The sequence below is a fragment of the Diadema antillarum genome, unplaced genomic scaffold, assembly GCF_040938485.1.
Source record: "Diadema antillarum isolate AM-2024a unplaced genomic scaffold, OU_Dant_1.0 seq00001331_RagTag, whole genome shotgun sequence".
NCBI classification, from domain to species: Eukaryota; Metazoa; Echinodermata; class Echinoidea; order Diadematoida; family Diadematidae; genus Diadema; species Diadema antillarum.
The window spans coordinates 40092-60766 of record NW_027272101.1 but is presented as its reverse complement, the minus strand read 5'-3'; the positions used below and the strand labels follow the sequence as shown (position 1 = coordinate 60766).

General features: G+C 37.5%; 1 protein-coding gene across 1 annotated transcript; it reads right to left on the bottom strand.

Moving 5' to 3' along the window:
• Positions 1–1296: 1296 nt before the first annotated feature.
• On the bottom strand, positions 1297–16069 carry LOC139708388 (dnaJ homolog subfamily C member 3-like). The gene is made up of 11 exons (XM_071620341.1): positions 15881–16069; positions 14681–14791; positions 13074–13273; positions 11604–11747; positions 10460–10641; positions 9958–10077; positions 9026–9131; positions 7748–7868; positions 6454–6583; positions 5448–5593; positions 1297–4734 (listed from the first exon to the last, which is right to left on the bottom strand). Exons 1-11 carry the CDS (start codon positions 16053–16055, stop codon positions 4598–4600), a joined length of 1572 nt encoding a protein of 523 aa, XP_071476442.1. The 5' UTR covers positions 16056–16069; the 3' UTR covers positions 1297–4597.
• Between the last annotated feature and the right edge of the window lie 4606 nt (positions 16070–20675).

The following is a 20675-nucleotide window of genomic DNA, read 5'->3' as shown; positions in this document are numbered from 1 at the left end:
CAAGACATCTTAGGGTTTACGCTCTCTCCACAAGCCACGACGGGTCCCCACTCGTAGTTTTGCTCTGTGTGGACACAAAAATCGACGCGCTTGTGAGTTAGCGTGAATCTCGCGTCTTGTTCGCTGTGCTATTTTGTATGGGCACAAGGTCGTCTAGCAAAGACTCTGCACTTCCGTTGTAATCATCGAGTGGGGCTCGCTCATAAGTTGTAACTTAAAGTTTAGGCATACATGTGAACCCGCATCATGATTTCACGAGTGGAGCTAATCATCGACAGCTAAGTTTTCGACCTAAACTTCAAGTTTGGCAACTGCATGTGAAAGTAACTATTAAAAATGTGATTGTAAAACCACCACCTATTCTCTCTAGATTCTTTCTTTCGTTCTTTCTCTTTTTTCTTCACTCTTCTCTTTCTACATACCACACTCAACAATCATCTAGAGTGACATTCACCGTGTATCTTTTCAGCTCTCAATCTTTTTCCGTCCATTAATTCATCTGTCCTAACCTTCTATCAATCTACCATGTCTCTAAGAATCCATCTTTATCTCTCCATCTATCTATTTGCTCTCTTTCTATCTAAATATTTGTACATCTTATCTGTCTTACTGTATTTACACTCTTTTACTTAAGATTTGTATTAAAGAGATCAGCATTTTACATGCACAAAATTATAACAAAGTATCTTATAAAATGACAAAGTATCTTATAAAATTCTTTTGTAAAGAAAATCTTTTTATTTACATATTATTCATCTTGACCACATGTGAGAATGATAAAACCATCCCTTTTCTCTGATTCACTGCCATGAATCACTATAAAGGATTTGATTTTGCTATTACATCCAGCCTAATCAGAAAATAGAACTACATCATAGACTGGTCAAAGTACACAAAACTTAAATACACACAAGACACATAAAGATACAACAGTCATCATTTGAGGTGAACTGTAACTAACCGAGAAACTTCAATTCCCATTACCAACATTTACTGGTCATTTGTGTTCTCATACAGGAATGATCCAGGATTGTAAAAATACACCAGGTATATTGCTGGCATGTAATATGGCATATAAAGTGAAATCTGGTCTCGTATAACACTCGATTCCATCCACAGTTCGCCAACGGCATGACAAAATTTGACACTGGATGGTCCCTAGATAGACCCATGAGAAATGGATGATGTCTACATGTACGCATTTCCTCTCAAATTCTTTCAGCTCTTTAAACACCAATCTGCTACCTTTATCATGTGGTGGATAATATGGTATGTTTTGATACCTTGCGAGTTCCCATGCCGGCTATAATATTCCTTTTTTCTTTTTTTTTTTACATCACCCCAAAAGTTTGGTGAACGATAAAATCTCATCAAAAGAAGAAACACGACTTGAGACAAAGGTTAGACACATTCTAGACCAATAACTTATTGCTGTCTGTTCGCTGTCATTAACTTTAAGTACACCCTCTAGGATGAACAGAAATTCAGTGGTCCATGTTTGGAAGGCAAAATATAACATGCTTCATTTCATTGGATTGTGGCACTTCATTCCAGCCTGGTGTTTAACTGCTATAAAATATACTCACTGAAGGAGAACAGTACTTTTGAAAAAATAGCACTCCACTAACATTGAGAATTCTGTTTCAGTTTGAATCTATTGTTCCTACCCATAGACAATCACATTCCCATGACTAAAGTTGCTCACTTGGCAATGAAAAGGACGAGATAAGGTGATGATTCAAAAATATTCCCACCCACATACATGTAACTATTGGAGGCTTTCTGTCAAAAAAAGGAAAAGTTTCTGCCTCCTTGGTATTTATTCAAATTGATGAAATTCCTCTATGGAGTTGTTTTTATTGCAACTGATAGACAAATTGCCCTACATCGACGTAAACAAGCACTGAATATTATTGATCAGAGTTTTAGTAGTAGTCCTGACAAAAGAAGTCATGGCCGTACATACTCGATTATTACCACAGGAAGTCTTGGCGGCAATCTCAGCCATAATTATCGTGATCAAATGACTGCCACTGGCTGTATCATGGAAGGAACATTTCATTGTGGATCCCTTAACCAAAATCTCTTCCACCACAGCACAAGAGAATTCAAAAAATTGCACTGAAATTAGTAGTATAACAATCAGAGAGCGAACGTTACTGAATACAGGAATTTTTCTCTTGCTCTACCGGATGGAAAAGAATGTAGAGATAATATGAACATTCCGTTTAAAAGTTTGTACTTCATTATATATTCTATGGCTTTGAGCTCGGGTGTCACATGACCAGCAATTGCCACAAGTATCTGTGTGTACAAGCTAAATTAATGAAAATGAGGCGCAATATCACTGCCTATACCCATCTAGCTACTTGTACAAGAAGTAAACATATTGGCTGATACAACATCTGTTTGGGAGAGAAAGACGTAACTTTTAATACAGTAATTCAAAAGGAACCATTGACCATTAGTCGCTTTTTTATTATTTACCTGCTCACTATGTACATCTGTAATAGATTTTTTGCTACACCCCAATATTTTCTGAGAAGAAACATAAAAGAGCACACAGATATATGCATAGGTGAGAATTGGTACGGTACAATTGTAAGAAGCAGTCTTTCATCATAATTATGGTACAGCCCTAGTTGAACATAGAGAGACCAAAATTTCCTGTCTTTTCCCAAACAATGTGTCTACTATTGGCCATCAATACAGATCATTCCAAACCATATGTAGGACTTCAATGAGAGGAATTGAAAGTGAGGACAACGGACACTCTTGAAAGCAAGGATTGACGCAAGAATCCTAGTGATCATGTTGACTGCAAAGTAAAATACTGCCCTCTACTGGCTGTTTGGCACACAGGCATGTACAGTTGTAGCCAAACTGAATTGACTATCTATCCACGACACAGCCAGCCCCTTTTATATGATATATGATTGCAGGACTCTATGGGAGTCTTTGACCATTCACCCTAAGGCAGAGTGCCCACAAACATTCTCCCAGACGTATATCGACACGGCATCAATCAAAGTTTTGACCTAAGAAGTGGAAGATGTATTACCCAGGGATCGACATTACTGGTGGCCAAGGGCCACTAAAATTTGATGTCGGGCCACCAAATTTCCAAAAAGTCTTTCTTTTGACAGCTGACCAGGCAGATAGAATTTAAAATAATTCTTACATTTCCCCTTATTTTGGGCCTCTACATTCTTTTTTGGGGCCACCAAAATTTCAGATTCAAAGACTTTGAGGGGAGAAAAAAGTTAATGTCAAACCCTGTGTTTAACTGTGATGTACATTGACCTTTCTCCTTGGAGGACTAGAACAGACGATCAATTACATACTCTTGTGTGTGTGTGTGTGTGTGTGTGTGTGTGTGTGTGTGTGTGTGTGTGTGTGTGTGTGTGTGTGTGTGTGTGTGTGTGTGTGTGTGTGTGTGTGTGTATGTGTAGGCATACATCAAACATAAAGAATCAATGGAATAGATAGAAGGCACTAGAGGTGTTTGTAAGAAAACCATCACTACAAAGACTAAGAATTTATGATAATGATTCAAACCATCTTTCATTGGCAGAACAAATATCAACTTTGTTGAGACTAACAGAGTCCTATCAGTTCATTATTTGGGCAATAAAATGAGTAAAATCATACAGTCAGCAGGACTAATGCCATGGTGACCCTTAGAAGCTGGACTGACAAGTCCCTATGATGTGTCATGGTGAGGCCAGCACTGATCATTCAGTGCAGTGCACTGGACATCCAAAAAGCGTGGCAGCATGCACCATGGAATAGTTCCCACCACTTCCTTCTCTGTTATTAGTTTGGTACAATGTGTAAATGTGGGCACGTGCAGCATTCTCATGTATCACAGCACACAGGAGCACTTGTTGGCTTCTGGTTGGGATTTTCACTCCTTACACAACTAAACACTCCAATAAACTGTGTAGACATCTATCCTTGTACCATGTAGAATGACTAACAAAGGACCTTGTTATTCATTTACAGCCAACGTTTTTCCCATGAAATGATGAGGTGTCCCCTCAGCACTTCCAATACCAAGATATAGAGCCTCCGGATAACAAATTGTTCTTCTGTCATATTGTCCACTAATTTTGCTTTCCAAAGGGACAGTATAATATTTTTTTATGTCCAGTCCACTGCACCAAGTCATCAAAATTTATGGGAACAACTACAAAGATTACTCTCAATTTGGAGCAACACATGAGCACATTTGTTTACCATGAATCCCAGATGCCCTCAGCAATACTGGAGTCACTCAGACGCTATGCTATGATACCATAACATTGAGGAATGGTTTACACAGTGAAACCCTATGTATGACAAGAGTTAATTTAGTATTATTCTGAAAAGATCCACCTGTGCACTGGAAAGCAGAAGACGCATTGTAGGTAGAGAGTCTCATTGTCTCTGAAATGTACTAGCTCAGGCGCTGGTATCCCACAATGCATAGCAGCGACGATGAAACCATGGTAACACGCCACACGCTGAAAGGAGGAGGAAAAAACATGTATTGGAACGCACAAGGAAACAGATGAATGTCCAACGAGACGAACGAAAGCCCAGTGGGCACCCCGAGCTAGTTGAAGTGGAACTTGAACTGGAAACCCCCACCGCCGAAGGGGTTGAAACCGAAGGGATTGTGATGGTGGTGATGCTGCTGCTGCTGCTCTGGGTCCAACGGGTCTTCACCTGCATCAAACTTTTGCCTCATCTCTGCAAAAACAAGGCAGACAAAACTTTTGTTGTTGTTGTTCATTCAAACACAATAAACAAAATCAAATCAACTGTTATCCATATTTCTGCCACTACCAGAACTCATTTTACATCACTAAATTGCTCTTTCCAAGTGCTTGCAAGTTATGTACATAAGCTAACAATACTACATTTTTCTTCTCCTTTCTACGTGTAGAAACCATGGGGGAATAAACTCACACATGAATTCATCAATGTCCATAAGATATGATATATATTCCTGATATTTCAGCAGCAGTGCCATTTTCTTAGTCCCACATATTGCATATATTGCTGAAGTAAAGCAACTTGTAATCATCTCTAAAACACCAACAGTATGTCACACATCAGATTGGTATTTTATTTCAATCATGATGCTTTGTTGTGGTGGAGTATTTCTTGGCTCCAATAGTCAAACAAACAAAAATCAATAAAATATAAAAATAGTAGAAAGAAAACAAAGCAAGTCAGGTAATGATAAATGAGGGTACAAGAATCAAGATGTCGAACTGTAAAAGTGGATATTTTTGCATGAGCAATTTTTCGCACTCAGCTGAGTAAGGCGAGTTTGACATGTTTTGGATATCGCAGAATAAGACACTAATGACAGGCACACATAGCCAGCAAAGATATTTGTGTGCTTTTATTTTTGTGCTAGTTTCTGGTTGTGCGGAAATTTCCCAGTATTTTATTACCTGGATCCGTCAACACCTCCTTGGCATCTGCGATGTCCATGAACATCTTCTCTGCTTTGGCCTTGTCGTCACCTTCGTGCTTGTCTGGATGCCACTGCATGGCGAGCTGGCGGTATGCCTTTAATATATCTTTCTTGACAGCATTTCTGCAGAGGCAAATATTGGTAACGAGAATCTAATTTAGTGTCATAGTTCATTTGTGTACTCCTCATTTTATTGTCTCTTACATCCCAGAAGTGACGATGTTTCATGTACTCAATTCATCAAGCTGTGGCTTGACACTAAAGGCATTATTTACCATTTGCAGATGAAACAAAAACCCAGCTTTAATGCTTCAAAAATGTTCTAAAATGTGAGATAGGGCTAGAAACAACCAACATAAAGATGTTAATCAGTACAAATATACAATCAATGTTATGTATTGCTAAATATACAAAATACGAACAATAGTTATGCTAAAATTGTTTCTAGAATAAACTGAGAAAAATACTGATATCTCCTTATATTTCATCCTTTATTGCAAAATGTTAATATGGCAGGATGTTTTGTGATACAACTGACCTACACATATATGCATCAAATTTGATAACTCGAACATTCTTTAAATCACTGCTCCTAATGCCTTTAAAGTGTGTGACTTGTACATGGATTGCATTATAAAGGCTTTGTTGATCATCTAAACATTTTTACTTTAAGAGTGGGTGTCATGTTGGGTTACATTTGCCTGGAGAAAGAAAAAATGAAAAACATCAAAACATTTGCATGGTCTCAAAACTACACATCTGGTATTCAAGTATGGGAAACTGACTTCTCTTACTGAGGCTACAAACTAATATTCTGAGAGTTCAAGGGTATCAAATATCATTCTACGGAAGAAAATTTTAATTCCTGACATTCTCCTCAAAAAGGAGTTTGCTCACTTGTCTCTTGGCAGCGCTTATAACAACATGCTACAACAAGCACACTGGAAACGTAACTGTGGAAACTCATGACATGCATCACTCACCTTTTAACACCTAAAATTTTATAATAATCTCTCTTTTTGGACTGTTTTAAGAGCTTCTGTGATCTGTCGAGACCCTCTTGCGTTCGTTGTGAGTCTTCTATTTCATCTGCCTTTTGGTAACTGCTTACAGCTGCAAAGACAGGGCACAGAAGAGGATGCAAGCTTTAATCACGTAAATGGGGAAAAGTCTTCTCTCCGTTGCATAAAAACACATAATCAAATAAATCTATTTCATAACTGCAACTTCTTCATCATCTACATGAAATCCTGCAACTTTTTGTTGCTGTGGTGATTACAGTAGCATCCCGAGTTAATTATTTTTGCAGCAAATTTTTGTTTTCTTCCAAAAGGCTCAGTGTTCAAAGTTTATTTGCAATGGAAAGAAATCAAAATATTCAAATACAAGCAAAGTGAACTTTTACTTTACTTACAATCCACTAGAAGCATTTTGAATGCAAATATAGGTACATCACCCTAGATAGCAAAAAAGCAAACATAAAACAAAAATTTCCAGACTTTCTGTGCGCCTGCAACACAGCAATGCCGTCATTTACATACATTCAGAATATGGCAATGATTTCTTCTTTTTTTTTAAATCTGTTATATTTGAAACATGCAATAACTTGAATTAAAATCCTGTTGTTGTTTTTTCTATCACATAAGATGAATCAGCACGAACGAGTCTCTCTCCAAGACTTGTGCACCTTTTTAATACAAAGGAGCACAAATTCTGAACATCAATCATATAGATTATTATCATTAGATGCAAGAAACACCTGCATCTTCCCAGAAGTAAAAGTTGCAATGAAAACATCTCGACGGAAGAAATTCTTGAATTTGAATAACAAAGCAGTACCCGCTACATGCTATAAGGATTAGAACCAACACTTGCTTTCGGGCGAAAGCTCGGTGGTCTAGTGGAGATGACGCCTGTCCGGTGATCAGGAGGTCGTAGGTTCGAATCCTGCTCGAGTATGTACGCCCATGATTTTTTATCATGGCTACTACTAAAAAAAAACACTGATCAATTCAGTGCTTATTTACGTCGATGTAGGGCAATTTGTCAATTTGAGTTGCAATGAAGTAAAAGTATATTTGCAAAAATATGATTTCACAGGACTACATGTTTCAGTTGGTCTGTACAGCATCCAGAACTAAAAATGTTGTTGAGCAATCTTGCCTGATTGCCAATCAATGCATCATGCCATGAATTATTGTATCCTATAATGAATGACCAGGAAAACTTCCAGAATGAGAGAACGACGATAAATGAATAATTCCCCGCATATCTCACCTTCATCATACATTTCGTTCTGTATACATGCTTCTGCTCTGTCTATTAAAACATCTACATTTTCTGGATCCTGCTTTAGAACCAGACCACATATCTTGAGAGCCTCGCTAGTATGTTGTGCCTGCAGAAAAAACACAAGAGGATACTAAAAGACAGCTCAAGACAAAATTGTCATTTGTTTCCGACTTCAAACTAAAACAAACATTGTACTTCTCATAAGGGCTCAAGATTCATCTTCCCCCATTTGGTCTTTGCTTACAATAAATCAAAAGGCTCTACCAAGAAAGTTGCATAATGCGATTTGTCAGGATAATAAGATGCTTGGATTATTTTGAGATCCAAAGTGTGAAATAATGAACGTCGATGTTTCAGACTTTTATTCTGGAAGCAACCTCCCGTTTGGTAGCAGGTAGAACGAACCTCACTAGTATGTGATGATCACCACGTGTCCTAGCAGTAGTATTAGCAAGCAGCTAATATTTTCTATGCATAGGTCTCCATTTCAAAGCAAAAATCAATAGTTTCTACAGTTATATAGGAACTATGTTTTATCTTCAACTATGGTAAAAGAAACATCAGATCACATGAAGAACATGTAATTTATCTTTGTCTCCCTCCCCCCCCCCCCCCAAAAAAAAAATATATATATATAAACCCACATTAACTATTTCAGTCACTTCCAAGTTGCACTGCACACTTATTTAATCTGAATCTAAAGATAGATCTCACATTTGATGCAGAATTTACAGTTGACTAAAAAATGTTTTCACAGTTGCATTGGCCTTTCAACCACGAGACCTAGAGTACAACCTTTAAAGGGATGGTATAGTATTGGTGGAGATGAGGATTGGGCTTTTAATTTTTTGTGAGATACCACAAAACCACTTATGAAATAGTACAGAGCATACCATTCTAAGAGGAATTCAAAGATTACTTGATGAAAATTGTTTTGAAATGGCTGAGATATCCTAAACAAAAGCAATCCAAATAAAAGGGGGAACCCACCTTCTATTAGGATCGCTATGCTTTTGGATATCCCAGCCATTTCAAAACAGATTTTCATCAAATGAACATTGAATTCCTCTTAGATTTAAATGCTTTTTAGCATTTCATAGAATGGTTTTTAAATATCTTGCAAAAAGTTTAACACTGAATTCTCCCTCAACCAATACTACATTATCCCTTTAAGAGAGATTAATGAGTTGTGGTTTCTTTTCTTCCAATTCCAAAACAGAAGCAAAGGGGAAAGTCCAGGATTCAGAAATGCTTCTTGCCTACCATTCTGTGGGCGTGACATATCCTGGCATTGGCTCTGATTTCATATATGCCTCCGCTTCCTGCCGTCTCAATTGCCGACTCGAGCTTGGAAATTGCATCATCATATCTAGCAAAGGGTGGCAGAACACAAATGATTGCCAAATCAGTATGATAAATCTTGCAACATACTTATTATACACAAATACGATGACAATACTTGGGGAAAGTATGAGATATTACTCATTGCAGATCCACTTTCTGAAAAAAAAAAAGAAATCTCCTAATTTTCAGACACCCAGTCTTTTTATGAAATAAGTTCTCAAGTGATTGTGGCAGTTAAAAGAACTGTCACACTGTCATATTAAATTTTGGAAGAAAGTTGTATATGAGAGTTACATGTTTCATTGCGGCAAAAAAAAAAAAAATGAAAAAAATGAAAAGAACAGACCTCATATATCATGCATCAAACAGATGATGTTCAAATAATTTTCAGTACAGAATAAAGCTCTGTATCTATCAAAATCTAGACTATGTCAGTATTAAGTAAATGGAAAATATGCAATGTCAATGAAACCATCTAAACTTTATCTATTGAAACAGACATTGATTAAAAGAAATATTACAACTATATTAAATGTGAATCAAAAAAATACAGATAATATGGAAGAATTTCACATAGAGACAGTAACCAATGCTGCACATTGGTATTGGTCAGACGGTCCCTGACCAGTAAAAATTCTTCTCGGACCAGTAACTATTTTAGGAATGGACCAGTAAAACATGGAAAAACTGGGTACCTATTAGTCTGACCTGTCTGTCAGACCAACAGAAAAAATGGTTGGTGTGCAGCCCTGTAATAACAAAGCTGTCGAAGACCAATTCCAATTTAACATCTTAATTCCAGAACTGTTTATAAAAAGGTAGATAGATGCAAAGATTACTGCCATTCTTACCTGCCATCCCTAATAAAATTTTCCGACGCGTCCAAAAATCTCTTGATTTTCTTTAACAGTTTGTAGAGGGCGAAGCATTCCTTGTGATCGGGATCCAGCTTCAGGCACTCTCGGATATCTCTGTAAGGGAAAAACAGAGGGGAACCAAGCCGGCATTAATTCTTGATAGTGAATGTTCATTATGTTTCCTGTAGCAGCCAAGATCAACATCAAAACTTTTATCTTTTTCCGACCGCTTTCCATCCTGTTTCATAGACACTTTTGCGACTGGCAGATTTACTAAATGTGTTCAAAATTACAGATTCTGCTACTTTCCCATGAGAACCTAGTGACTAGCTACTTCTTTGACGTCAAAAGTTGTTATCGAAGATGATATTTCAATTCCAGTGTACATGCATTGGTTGTTCCTACATGTATGTTGAGACAGCCTCAGGCATTCTGTCTGGTTGTCAGATCAATCTTTGCTGCTGCATTTTATTTTTTTTAATTCAGTGCCACTCACTCCAAGGCAAAGTCCAGGTCTCCAAGGCTGTCGTGAAGTCGGCTCATCTCAAGGTAGACCTCCGTGCTGTCCGGGACCAGTTTGGTCACCGCCTTGAGGTCGTCAATCATCTTATAGAGCTCCCCCATCTCGTGGTAGACCTTGGCCCGTTTCCTGTGCATCTCAGCATTCCAGGGAAGATACTGCCGGGAGGAGGGGGAGAGCGATGTGGATAAGTCCACAAAATATTCTCTTTGTGAACGGAAGCTCACAGAATTCAATGATACATTGGCTACAATGACTGACACATTGGCCCAAATTCACGAAGGCAGTTTAAACTTAATAGATCATAGTACAAATTTAGACCATGGTCTAAAATAGGCATGAAATAGGCGTACCTTTGACATGTGCATATCAATGTGCGTTTGCTACCGGACATCTGTTGGCATGTGCAATCTGTCAATCGTATTCATCCAGAAGAAATCTGCATAAACCGTGGTTTCAATTGTTCCACCTTCATGAATTTGGGTCATTGAGTCTAAATGCAAAGGTTTGATCTCATTCCGTGTGTGCCCCTGACAAATCAGCATATCTTATACACCCCATCTCTTTCACTACCCTTGATTCATGACAATAACATTGCACACACAAATCAACTTGATTTGAAAGCATAAAAATTTTCAGGTTCCTCACATTTAGCTCCACACAATTAAGGATTAAACACATCAGCATTGATGGACAATGTACCACAATACATACCTACCTATAATAATATAAAGAAAATATAAAGAAAATTCATCATATTTTCACTTTTCTTGAACAGTGAAAGAGCACTTGACTTTCCTCTTTCAGAAAGCACTTTTAACAAATGTCAGTGAAGTCGAGGGAATGTGCACTTGTCATAAACAATCAAACTTTGTTGGATTTTCTTCATATTTTCTTTAGATTGTTCTTCAAAAATGACAATAAAAAAAAGATGCAGTAGTCTTCTCATTCAATGATGGCTGCAACAAAACTATTTAACTACTTTTGAATGGATTGTCATATTTTCCTCAAACTTTCACTGATGTGTTTTACTAATATTGCTGCACTCACTCAATCCACATGCATATTTGGGTTTTATTCCAATTAAGAATGTAAGGATGACCTAGTGGTCAAAACCTACTAATATGACTCTGGAGTATGCATCCAGCGCATCAACCATGTTGTTGGCAGCAAACATCTGGTCTCCGATCTTGATCCTCTCCTCTACGGTGTGGGTCAAACCAAGCTGCTTATCAGCCTCCTTGTTCAGACGGTCATATTTTAACTGGACAATGAGGAATCAATATTAAGTCACATACCATTATGTCAGAGGTCCTTTGTCTGTTTGTTTGTCTTTGTTGAGATGAAACAGATGTATGGCAGCCATTGATGAGAAATAATGCAGGCAAATCATAATTATGACTAATATGAATCATTTTGCACAAGAATATACCAAGCAGACTAGTACAACATATTTGCAAATTAGAATGACATTTCGTTTGTCGATTTTGACAACTGTGTTTCCAGTCTGTTGACTTTGTTCTGTAGAAATCTTTGAAGGATCAACCATTGTGTTTACTTTTAAGCAAAAGGATTTGTGTTTGTTGCAGAAATATCATCAAAATATCGAATGGATAACATACTGTACACACATTTGGGATTCGGGCTGCCATTGTTGTTTAATAGTGAATTTATTAATCAGTAAAGATATATCAATGTCTTTCTGCATATATATTTCTCAAATATAACAGAGAAAATTAGCACAGCTGTGCACACAACTCAGTCTCCACGGGTGAGAGTTTGGTGGGAAATTACACAGTGGTGTTTTGTAGGCACCTATCAAATTCATCCGGTGCATGTGTCACATCAACAAACCATGAAGTCTAAACAGATATTTGATACATTTGTAGTTGCCAGCTGCAGACTCCCATCTGGAGTGAGAACTGATCGAAAAGCTGCAACATCTCTACTCAGCTTTCTGCAGCTATTGCAGCATTTCACTTCACAGTGTTTGGTACGGATTTCAGGTCCATTTGCCCACATTTAGACGTTACCTAATGGTGATAAACTTCAAGCCCCACGTACCTACCTTGTCATTGTTAATTTATCAGATGTTTGGTTAATGATCACGAACAGTATTAAGTATGACACTGTTTAAACATAGTAAATCTATTTTATACTTTTGTTTTTCTACTTTGTTTTCAATCTTCTACGGTATTTCAAATGCAAATTCTCAACAAAAAAATGACCCAAATTACACATAAACCCTAAATCTTGTACATCACCCTTTCCTCTCCTTCCTGCCCCCCCCCCCAAAAAAAAAATCAACTCATACAGATCCCTATCAACCTTTCACTTTCCCCAAGTATGGTGAAGAAGAAGATTGGTCAGACATTAATTTCAAGTACTCAACCTGTTGAGGATGATCTGCTTTTGCTACAGCATGTATTTCCCAAAGACACCTGCCCGAGTACACTCGGGACTGCACTTCAACAGGTTAATTTAAAGTACTTCATCACTACCACGTCATCTGGTCTGGCATCATATCTGCTGCCACGCCCACTGTCTGTCTAAAGGCAGACTTGTGTCGACGTCAACCTCATCAACTCACCACTGATTCGTAGTCCTCTCGTGCCTTATGTATGTGTCCCTGCTTGAAGAGGATGTTGCCATGGTTGATGATGGCCGGAGTGAAGTCTGCCTTCAGGTCCATGCTCTTCTTGAGGTCCGGGAGCGCAAGCTTACTCTTGCCCTGGGCCAAGTAGACTGCTGCCCGCTTATAGTAGACCATGTAATTATCAGGGTCATTGTCTGTAGGGAACAACAGTAATTTCTCATCTAAAATACAAACCAGTCTTGATATCTTTTGAATACTGTATCAATCCCATCCACTAGTCTTTGTATTCTAACAATATCACTAGTATGCTGAATGTGAAATCTTAAAACTGTCAACGACCAGTTTGGATTGCAGTCAAGACTATCCCCAAAGTTCAGAGTTGGTTAGGACTGATAAAATACCATAAAAATGCAAAACCTGTAACACCTAAAACATGTGAAGCACTACTGTCATTTACAAGAAAAAGCATTACATTATATGCTTGTAGACCCTAATCATAACACTCTTTCCTCTTTAGGCACATACACTGTAAATGAACTTTTGTATCAAGTTCATTTGTACACTATACTCAGACAAATGAGCGGATAATAATATAATTACATTCTTCCCTTAATGCTTTTATATTATATATAATCTACCATATGTCAAAAACAAAAATTACAACGGGACCCTCCACAATGATAACTTTAAAAACAGTGTATCAATCCAATTCTCGGTATCGCCAATACCTTGGTGCCGTGCGCAGAGCAGCGTTTTAGAAGCATTATGGGATAGCTCATGGGACAAACTTGCTCCGGTTTTGGCTGGACATGCACTCAGATCACGCGTTGTCTTTATCTAGAGGTATTTTTGTTGAAGATTTCTTCACTTTCATGTGACCAGCACACTGAAGCCCTGCAGTAGTGAACCATGACTGTAGTGACTGCAAATCAGTAAAACTTAGAAACTTTCAACTTTTTTAAGCTGAATTATAGCCAAGAAAAAAAGGGGCAACAACAGAAAAGCAGACAAATAACTCCACTGAATCGTATGGGAACTGCCGACTCACATGAGACAACCGGAAGCAAACAAGGGCACCGAGGAATCCCACAGTGCATCTGTGATAGAGCTCTTCAGCGTGCGCAGAAATTTTCTGCGCATTGGCGATACCGAGAATTACAATTTCAGGGTATGAAACTGTAACTCATTGCCCACATCTTAATACAGAAAACCCCCATCCGATTTGCTTCAGTGGTCAAAGAGAAATGAGGAGTTTCGTAAAGCATGTCAGGAATCCCTTCCCTCCAAGTTCTGTCCATTGTGTTCACACATTATATGCAGTTCCAAGACCATCCAAGTGCTAAACTTGCCAAAATCAAACACATGATATGCCTTACAATAAACCACATTTCTCTGTGACCACTTAACCAAATTGAATGGGGTTTTCTGTAAAATACATTAGAGCTAAAAAGATGTTGTATTTCAAGATCCTGAAGTAGCAATTAGACAGTTTAATCATATTGGGAGTTATCAATAAGAAAATCCAATTGTAATTTTTTTTGGGACATACTGTACTAAGCACCCGGATTCGTATGATACCAATCTGGGTTAGGATCCCTTACCTATTGCAGCATTATATTGGGCCAGAGCATCAGCAAGCTGTCCGGCAGCTAACAAGGTGTTGCCATTTTCCATGTATCGCCTCGCCTCTGCTTCTGACTTAGCCTCTCCATCTGTAGAAGCAAACACAATTCCACAAAAATAAAAAATAAAATATTTCTTTGACAAGGTGATATTTTGGGCCCATCACACAATGTAGGCTACATATATACATCTATTCTGTGATGTGTCATGATACAAAATCTATGTTTGCAGTGCATTATTTCACTGACAACCTGAATGAAAATATTTCTGCCCCAACATAAATTCGTCATCAATGTGGTCATCTTACAGTACTCAGTTATAAACAAGTAACTAACAATATAGCAGTAATGAAGACAGAAGATCACAATTGAACAACTCAGCTCAATATGTGTTGAATTCAACTCAGTCATAATATCTTCCCGTCAGGAGAAAACATGCATAAAGTTAGAATTCCACTGCAAATTGAAATGGGCTGTAACCAGGTGGATGTAAATCGCGATGAGCAGACCGCAACCATTGGCATTTGGCCACATGGCACCACGGCGCTAGGAAAGGCCAACGGGAACCTGCATCATCAACAATGTCTTCATAAAAATTAACCTAAGCAAGTGATCAATGACCAAGACAGAAAAATCCGTCTGTCCAGAGGAGTCTTTTATCATTTTTTTGACTCCATCGGCTCTCCTATAGGAGGGAATTCCGTGAAGCCAGATGCAGTCTCCGTGGAACATATCCCGACGACCAGATACAGACCGCTCTTTCGGCCAGATAATCAATGATGACCATGAATAAATGCTGACAAGGTGATAAGGCCAGCTTCCGATTCTCATTCACTGAAATTCTATATCTACATTTCAGTTTAAATTACTTACAGGATCAGCATGATCAGGAATACTCAACTGCCACACACACTAAACACTCAGTAACACACACAAAACATACAACCTGTTACTCGTTCGTTAGGCATGTTTGGTTTAACAAGAATGTTACAACTACTAGACTAGGGCAACACAATATAGCGGATGTCGGATCAAGACTATCTAATCTAAATTACTGTCATTCGACATTCTCCAATTCTGTCAACTGGACCAGCCAGCCACTCTGTTTGAGCCAGCTCCAGCATACTATCTAACGTGTGGGACTAAAACGAAACTAGGAACTTCAGCTTTTTATCTCACCGTCGTAATGTAGAGACAAGGTGACCAGAAGGACTGGAAGAGAGGAAAAGAAGCTGTGTAAGTTAATCATCCTAAGTCCTCTGATAAAGTTCGAACATGTGTGGTCCTGACCGTATAGCAATCCCAAAGATAAAAAAGCTCGCGGTGCGGATTTCCCCGTGCTTGTTGATTGCATGCAACGAGCGCGACGTGACCCCTTTCACAATAATACGTGTCTTATGTGGCTGTGCCAACTTGCAGTGACACAAATGTAGGCAACAATAATTACGTAAAATGTTCTTTTAGTTATTTCATACAACTAAAAACCAATTAAAACTAAATATTTTAGAAAGGAATTATTTTTTTTGAATGTATGAATAAATATTAGTGCATTTATATTTCATTGAAATATCTAAGAAATGAAATCTTTGAGATTTTAACAAAGTTTGCGTTCAACGTGGATGTGGTAGAATTTGATTGGTCACATAAGGAGAAAAGTATACAGCACAAAAGTAAATGGCATTGGAACTTTGGGGGACACACCCACTCGGAAGATATCCTGGTAGATATTTGTCTCTATTCAAGAGACGTTTATTCGATGTCAAAATCAGAATAGGAATGATCAACAGTGAGAAATCAACAGTATTTGTATAGGATAAGGATTTTTTTTTTAAAATCAATCCTGCACCACAGCACCATTATACATTTTGCACGTGTTCAGCAACGACAAATTTGATGTAAAACGCCTATGTAGCCATGTGAGCGCACAAAGACTGAAAAAAAAGGAGATAAATCTTTACTGCTTTCTATGAACAAATAACTATGCAGCATAATGTAGAATACACTGACAGAAAAAGTCTAAAATATGTAGGCCTCTTTGGATATCTATGTTTTGTCCATTCATCTGCATATCCACTGTTTGACACATAATAAAAAACAACAACAAAAGGGAAATGATCTGATCATGGATTTGGAGACATCTCCAACTATACAGAAAAAAAAGGAATGTTGATATGTAGCATATTATGTTTTCTCACAAAAATAAACTTATAAGTGCCAGAAAGTGTTCTCCTTATTTAGTAAGGTAATAAATTTATTCCTCAAATGCTTTTAAGATTAGCAACATATACACATACATGTACATACATACAGTGTACATACATACATACATACATGTATAGTCCTACATTTTTTTTTTTTTTGGTCAATCTTTTATTTTTCTTCCTTTTCCATATAAACAATATACAAATTAATTTATCACAAAATACTACAAATTTCATTATGACAACATAAATTCTATGATTGTCAATATTATGAATGAAAGAGGAAGAATTTTTATATGAAAAAGGGAAAAGAACAAAGGTACCCCCACCAGACCCAATATCCGGTGACTGTGCACACATTCTCACTTCCTCAAATGCTTAAATCACAAAGCTACAGTGCTCATACTGCCAGGGAAGCATTAGTTATGAGTGTGTAAGAAGGTAGAAAAAAAAAGCATACAAACAACACAAAAAAAACCCCAAAACAATTACAACCTATAACCTGCCAAATAAAATAATCTGAAAAGTTATTCCCTACCGGTAACTCATCCCATTTCAGTAAATGTAACTCTATTTTACAAGTCATAATCGTTAATTCCTTTTCCTGATTTTATAATCTACAATCATCATTAAAAATGTCATTCATTGAAGGCGGCACTCCTTTTGATCTGGACAAATATATGATATATTTTATAATGAATATAATGGAATTACACATTTTGATTCCATGAGTTTCCTCGGATCCCCATAAAATCAATTTCAAGTCACTGCTGTCTATTGCCCTCATATCTAATCTAGGCCCTATCTGTTATTTCTTACCAAGTTCTTTGAACTTTTTCACAGAACAGAAATATATGTGGATATGTCTCCTCCTCCTTTTTTTTCAAAAGGAACATGATTTATCAGATGCAAATACAAATCTATAAAGGCGTTCTTTAGTATATAAGGCACCATGTAATGACTTATATTGACATTCCATGTACTTCTGCAAATTAATTTATGTTTCATTCTCAAAAGTATTTCCTTAATTTCTTCCTTCCCAAGGTTATATTGATTGCACCCACCTCATATTTGTGAGTTATAATCTTCCTGAAGTTGTCTAATGAAATAATTATATATTTTTTACGAATTTAAATCAGACAATGTGCCTTTGACCCCCAATTTTTACCTTGTAATCTAATACCAAAATTATGAACATCAACCTGCACATGATCTCTTATTTTCCAATCTTTTGGAATAACTTTAAACATATCATACACAAACACACATACATGCATACATACATACAGTATGTGTACTGTGACGAACTCGCCTTCTCGTCGTGAAGTAAGAGAGTGTATTTGACTGTCTGTACAAATGCCTCCGCGAGCCGTGTCAGGATGGCCGAGTAGGCGGGGTTCGTTTTGTTGCAGTTTACAACGATCCCTTTAAATTATTAAAACTACTAGTCTGTATGCTACCATGTATTATGTTCTGTCAGAAGCAGCTCACCAACACAAGCGGCACACATACCAAGTTCAGCATCACTTAAAGTATGCCACTCCCAAACGTCACTTGTAGAGGATGTTAAATTGGTACACTTATTTTGTTACCAACTTTTACTACCAACTCTTGCTACCAAGTTCTGCTACCAAGTTTTGTTACCAACTCTGCTACCGACTTTTGCTACCAACTCAGTCACGCTAACGTGGAACACCTTTCACAACCATATGGTGGCACAAGTGTCGTTGATGGCACGGGGTAAAGTGCTGGTATCGCACCGTTACCAACTTCCTCAGGCGACGACTGGAACTTGGATTGGGCACGGACTATGCGACAAGTCACATTACCATTATACCCGAAATCCAATGACGACGACTGGAACTTGGATTGGGCACGGACTATGCGACAAGTCACATTACCAATATACCCGAAGTCCAATGACTTGCTAGTTGGTCTTCTCAGGAACATGTACCACTACTCTCCAACCTGTTGTATCGTGGTAGAACACTCAAGAAGACACAGTGAAGTCAGCATTACAGGAACACATGTACAGTTTATTACATGTAGAAGCAAACAATAACACATTGGAAATGTATCATACACGGGCTACTTGTTGCGGACTATGTCACACAACGGCCACTTTATATGCCTCTCCTCCTATCGCGGAGTAAGGAGGCAATCCCGCACGGCCGTGGGCATCGCGGAAAATACCCGCAGTAGTCGTTCAAATTATTTACAATGTTGGCGTGGTTACAAAATTCGTACAATGATTATACGTTTTAACAGTATCTCTTGTACATGGTTACTATAATTCGGCATGTATCATCGGTCTAAACCGGAGTTGGTATTGAAATAATCCAAACTTGCCCATGACAAACAAGTAACCACATATCTAATAATAAATATTAAAACTCATAATAATGCACTACCACATTACAGCATTTGCCAAACGTTCCAATCGTGCCCCCTTTCTATGCTATAGGCACAATCGATCATAACAAATTATAATCGAAACGGTTAAATCGAATCGGTTCCACCGAATTTCGTTACAGTACATATGTGCATACAAACTTACACACATAGCCTACACATAGACACACAAACATCTGGCCCCTGTTTCATAAAGCTGTTCATAAAGTTACGTACGATTTTACGAATGACTTAAATATGAGAAACCAAGTGGGTTCCCTATTCATTGTAATTTCAATAGCTAAAGTTGACATTTCCAGATGATAAGGATTATTCTTACACGTTAACACATGTTTTTAGTTGAAAGTGTATTTTTTCCCAAAAAATTAAATATTGACATACAGTCGTAATTTGTCAAAAACGTATAAGAAAAAAAAATGGGCACACATTTGGCACTTCACATTCCAGTCATTTGTAAAGTCATGCCTAACTTTACAAACAGCTTTATGAAGCATTGCCCTGGATGGATAGACAAAGAAAGACAGGCAGACTGATCCAATGGACACAGACAGTAAACCGCATAATCTATCCCATGACTTGTAGTCGATTGAATTGATATCTCATATCATTTTTGCTTTCTGATGGACACTCTGCTGTCCATATGATCATGTAGTGTGCATTTTAGCTCATGCACTATTTGCAGTAAGAAATATGCATCTTTAAATGTATATGTGTGTATATTACTTTTATGTGCATATGACATGTGCATGTGCATGCATCTGCATGGAAAATTTCTCTGTTTCATGTACCATATGCATGAATATCTTTGGTTGTATTTCAGTTCCACAAACCTAGCCACCAGGACTCTGAATAGAAACAGATATAAGTGCAACATAACTTGTACTGAAAGGAAATAAAGCAGCTTAGTCACATCGGTCCAGTCATGAACTATGACAAAATATTTATTCAAAGTATAAACAGAAAAAAACATTAAAAAAAGAAAAATATATATATATATAATCACTAACACACTCATATCAGACAGAAAGGCCAAACTTTGTACATGTTAATTGTGGAAGACATGAGAATTAAAAGTCAGTGCACTTTAGCCACACTGTGATTCTTAACAGCACAACCTTGTCATTAGCAATAAATACAAATTCAACATGTTTTACCATTAGTGAAATAAGACAAGACTTTTGGGGTGTAAATGACAAGGGCGATTGTTGTTTTTTTTTTTCCACTAAAACTGATCTAAGACTACAGAACTCATTTGCATACTTACAAGTATACATATGTCTCAAGATGACATGATAATTCCTTTACTATATTGCCCAAAATTTAGCAGTTTCACCAAAAATTTATGAAGGCACTTGAAATCT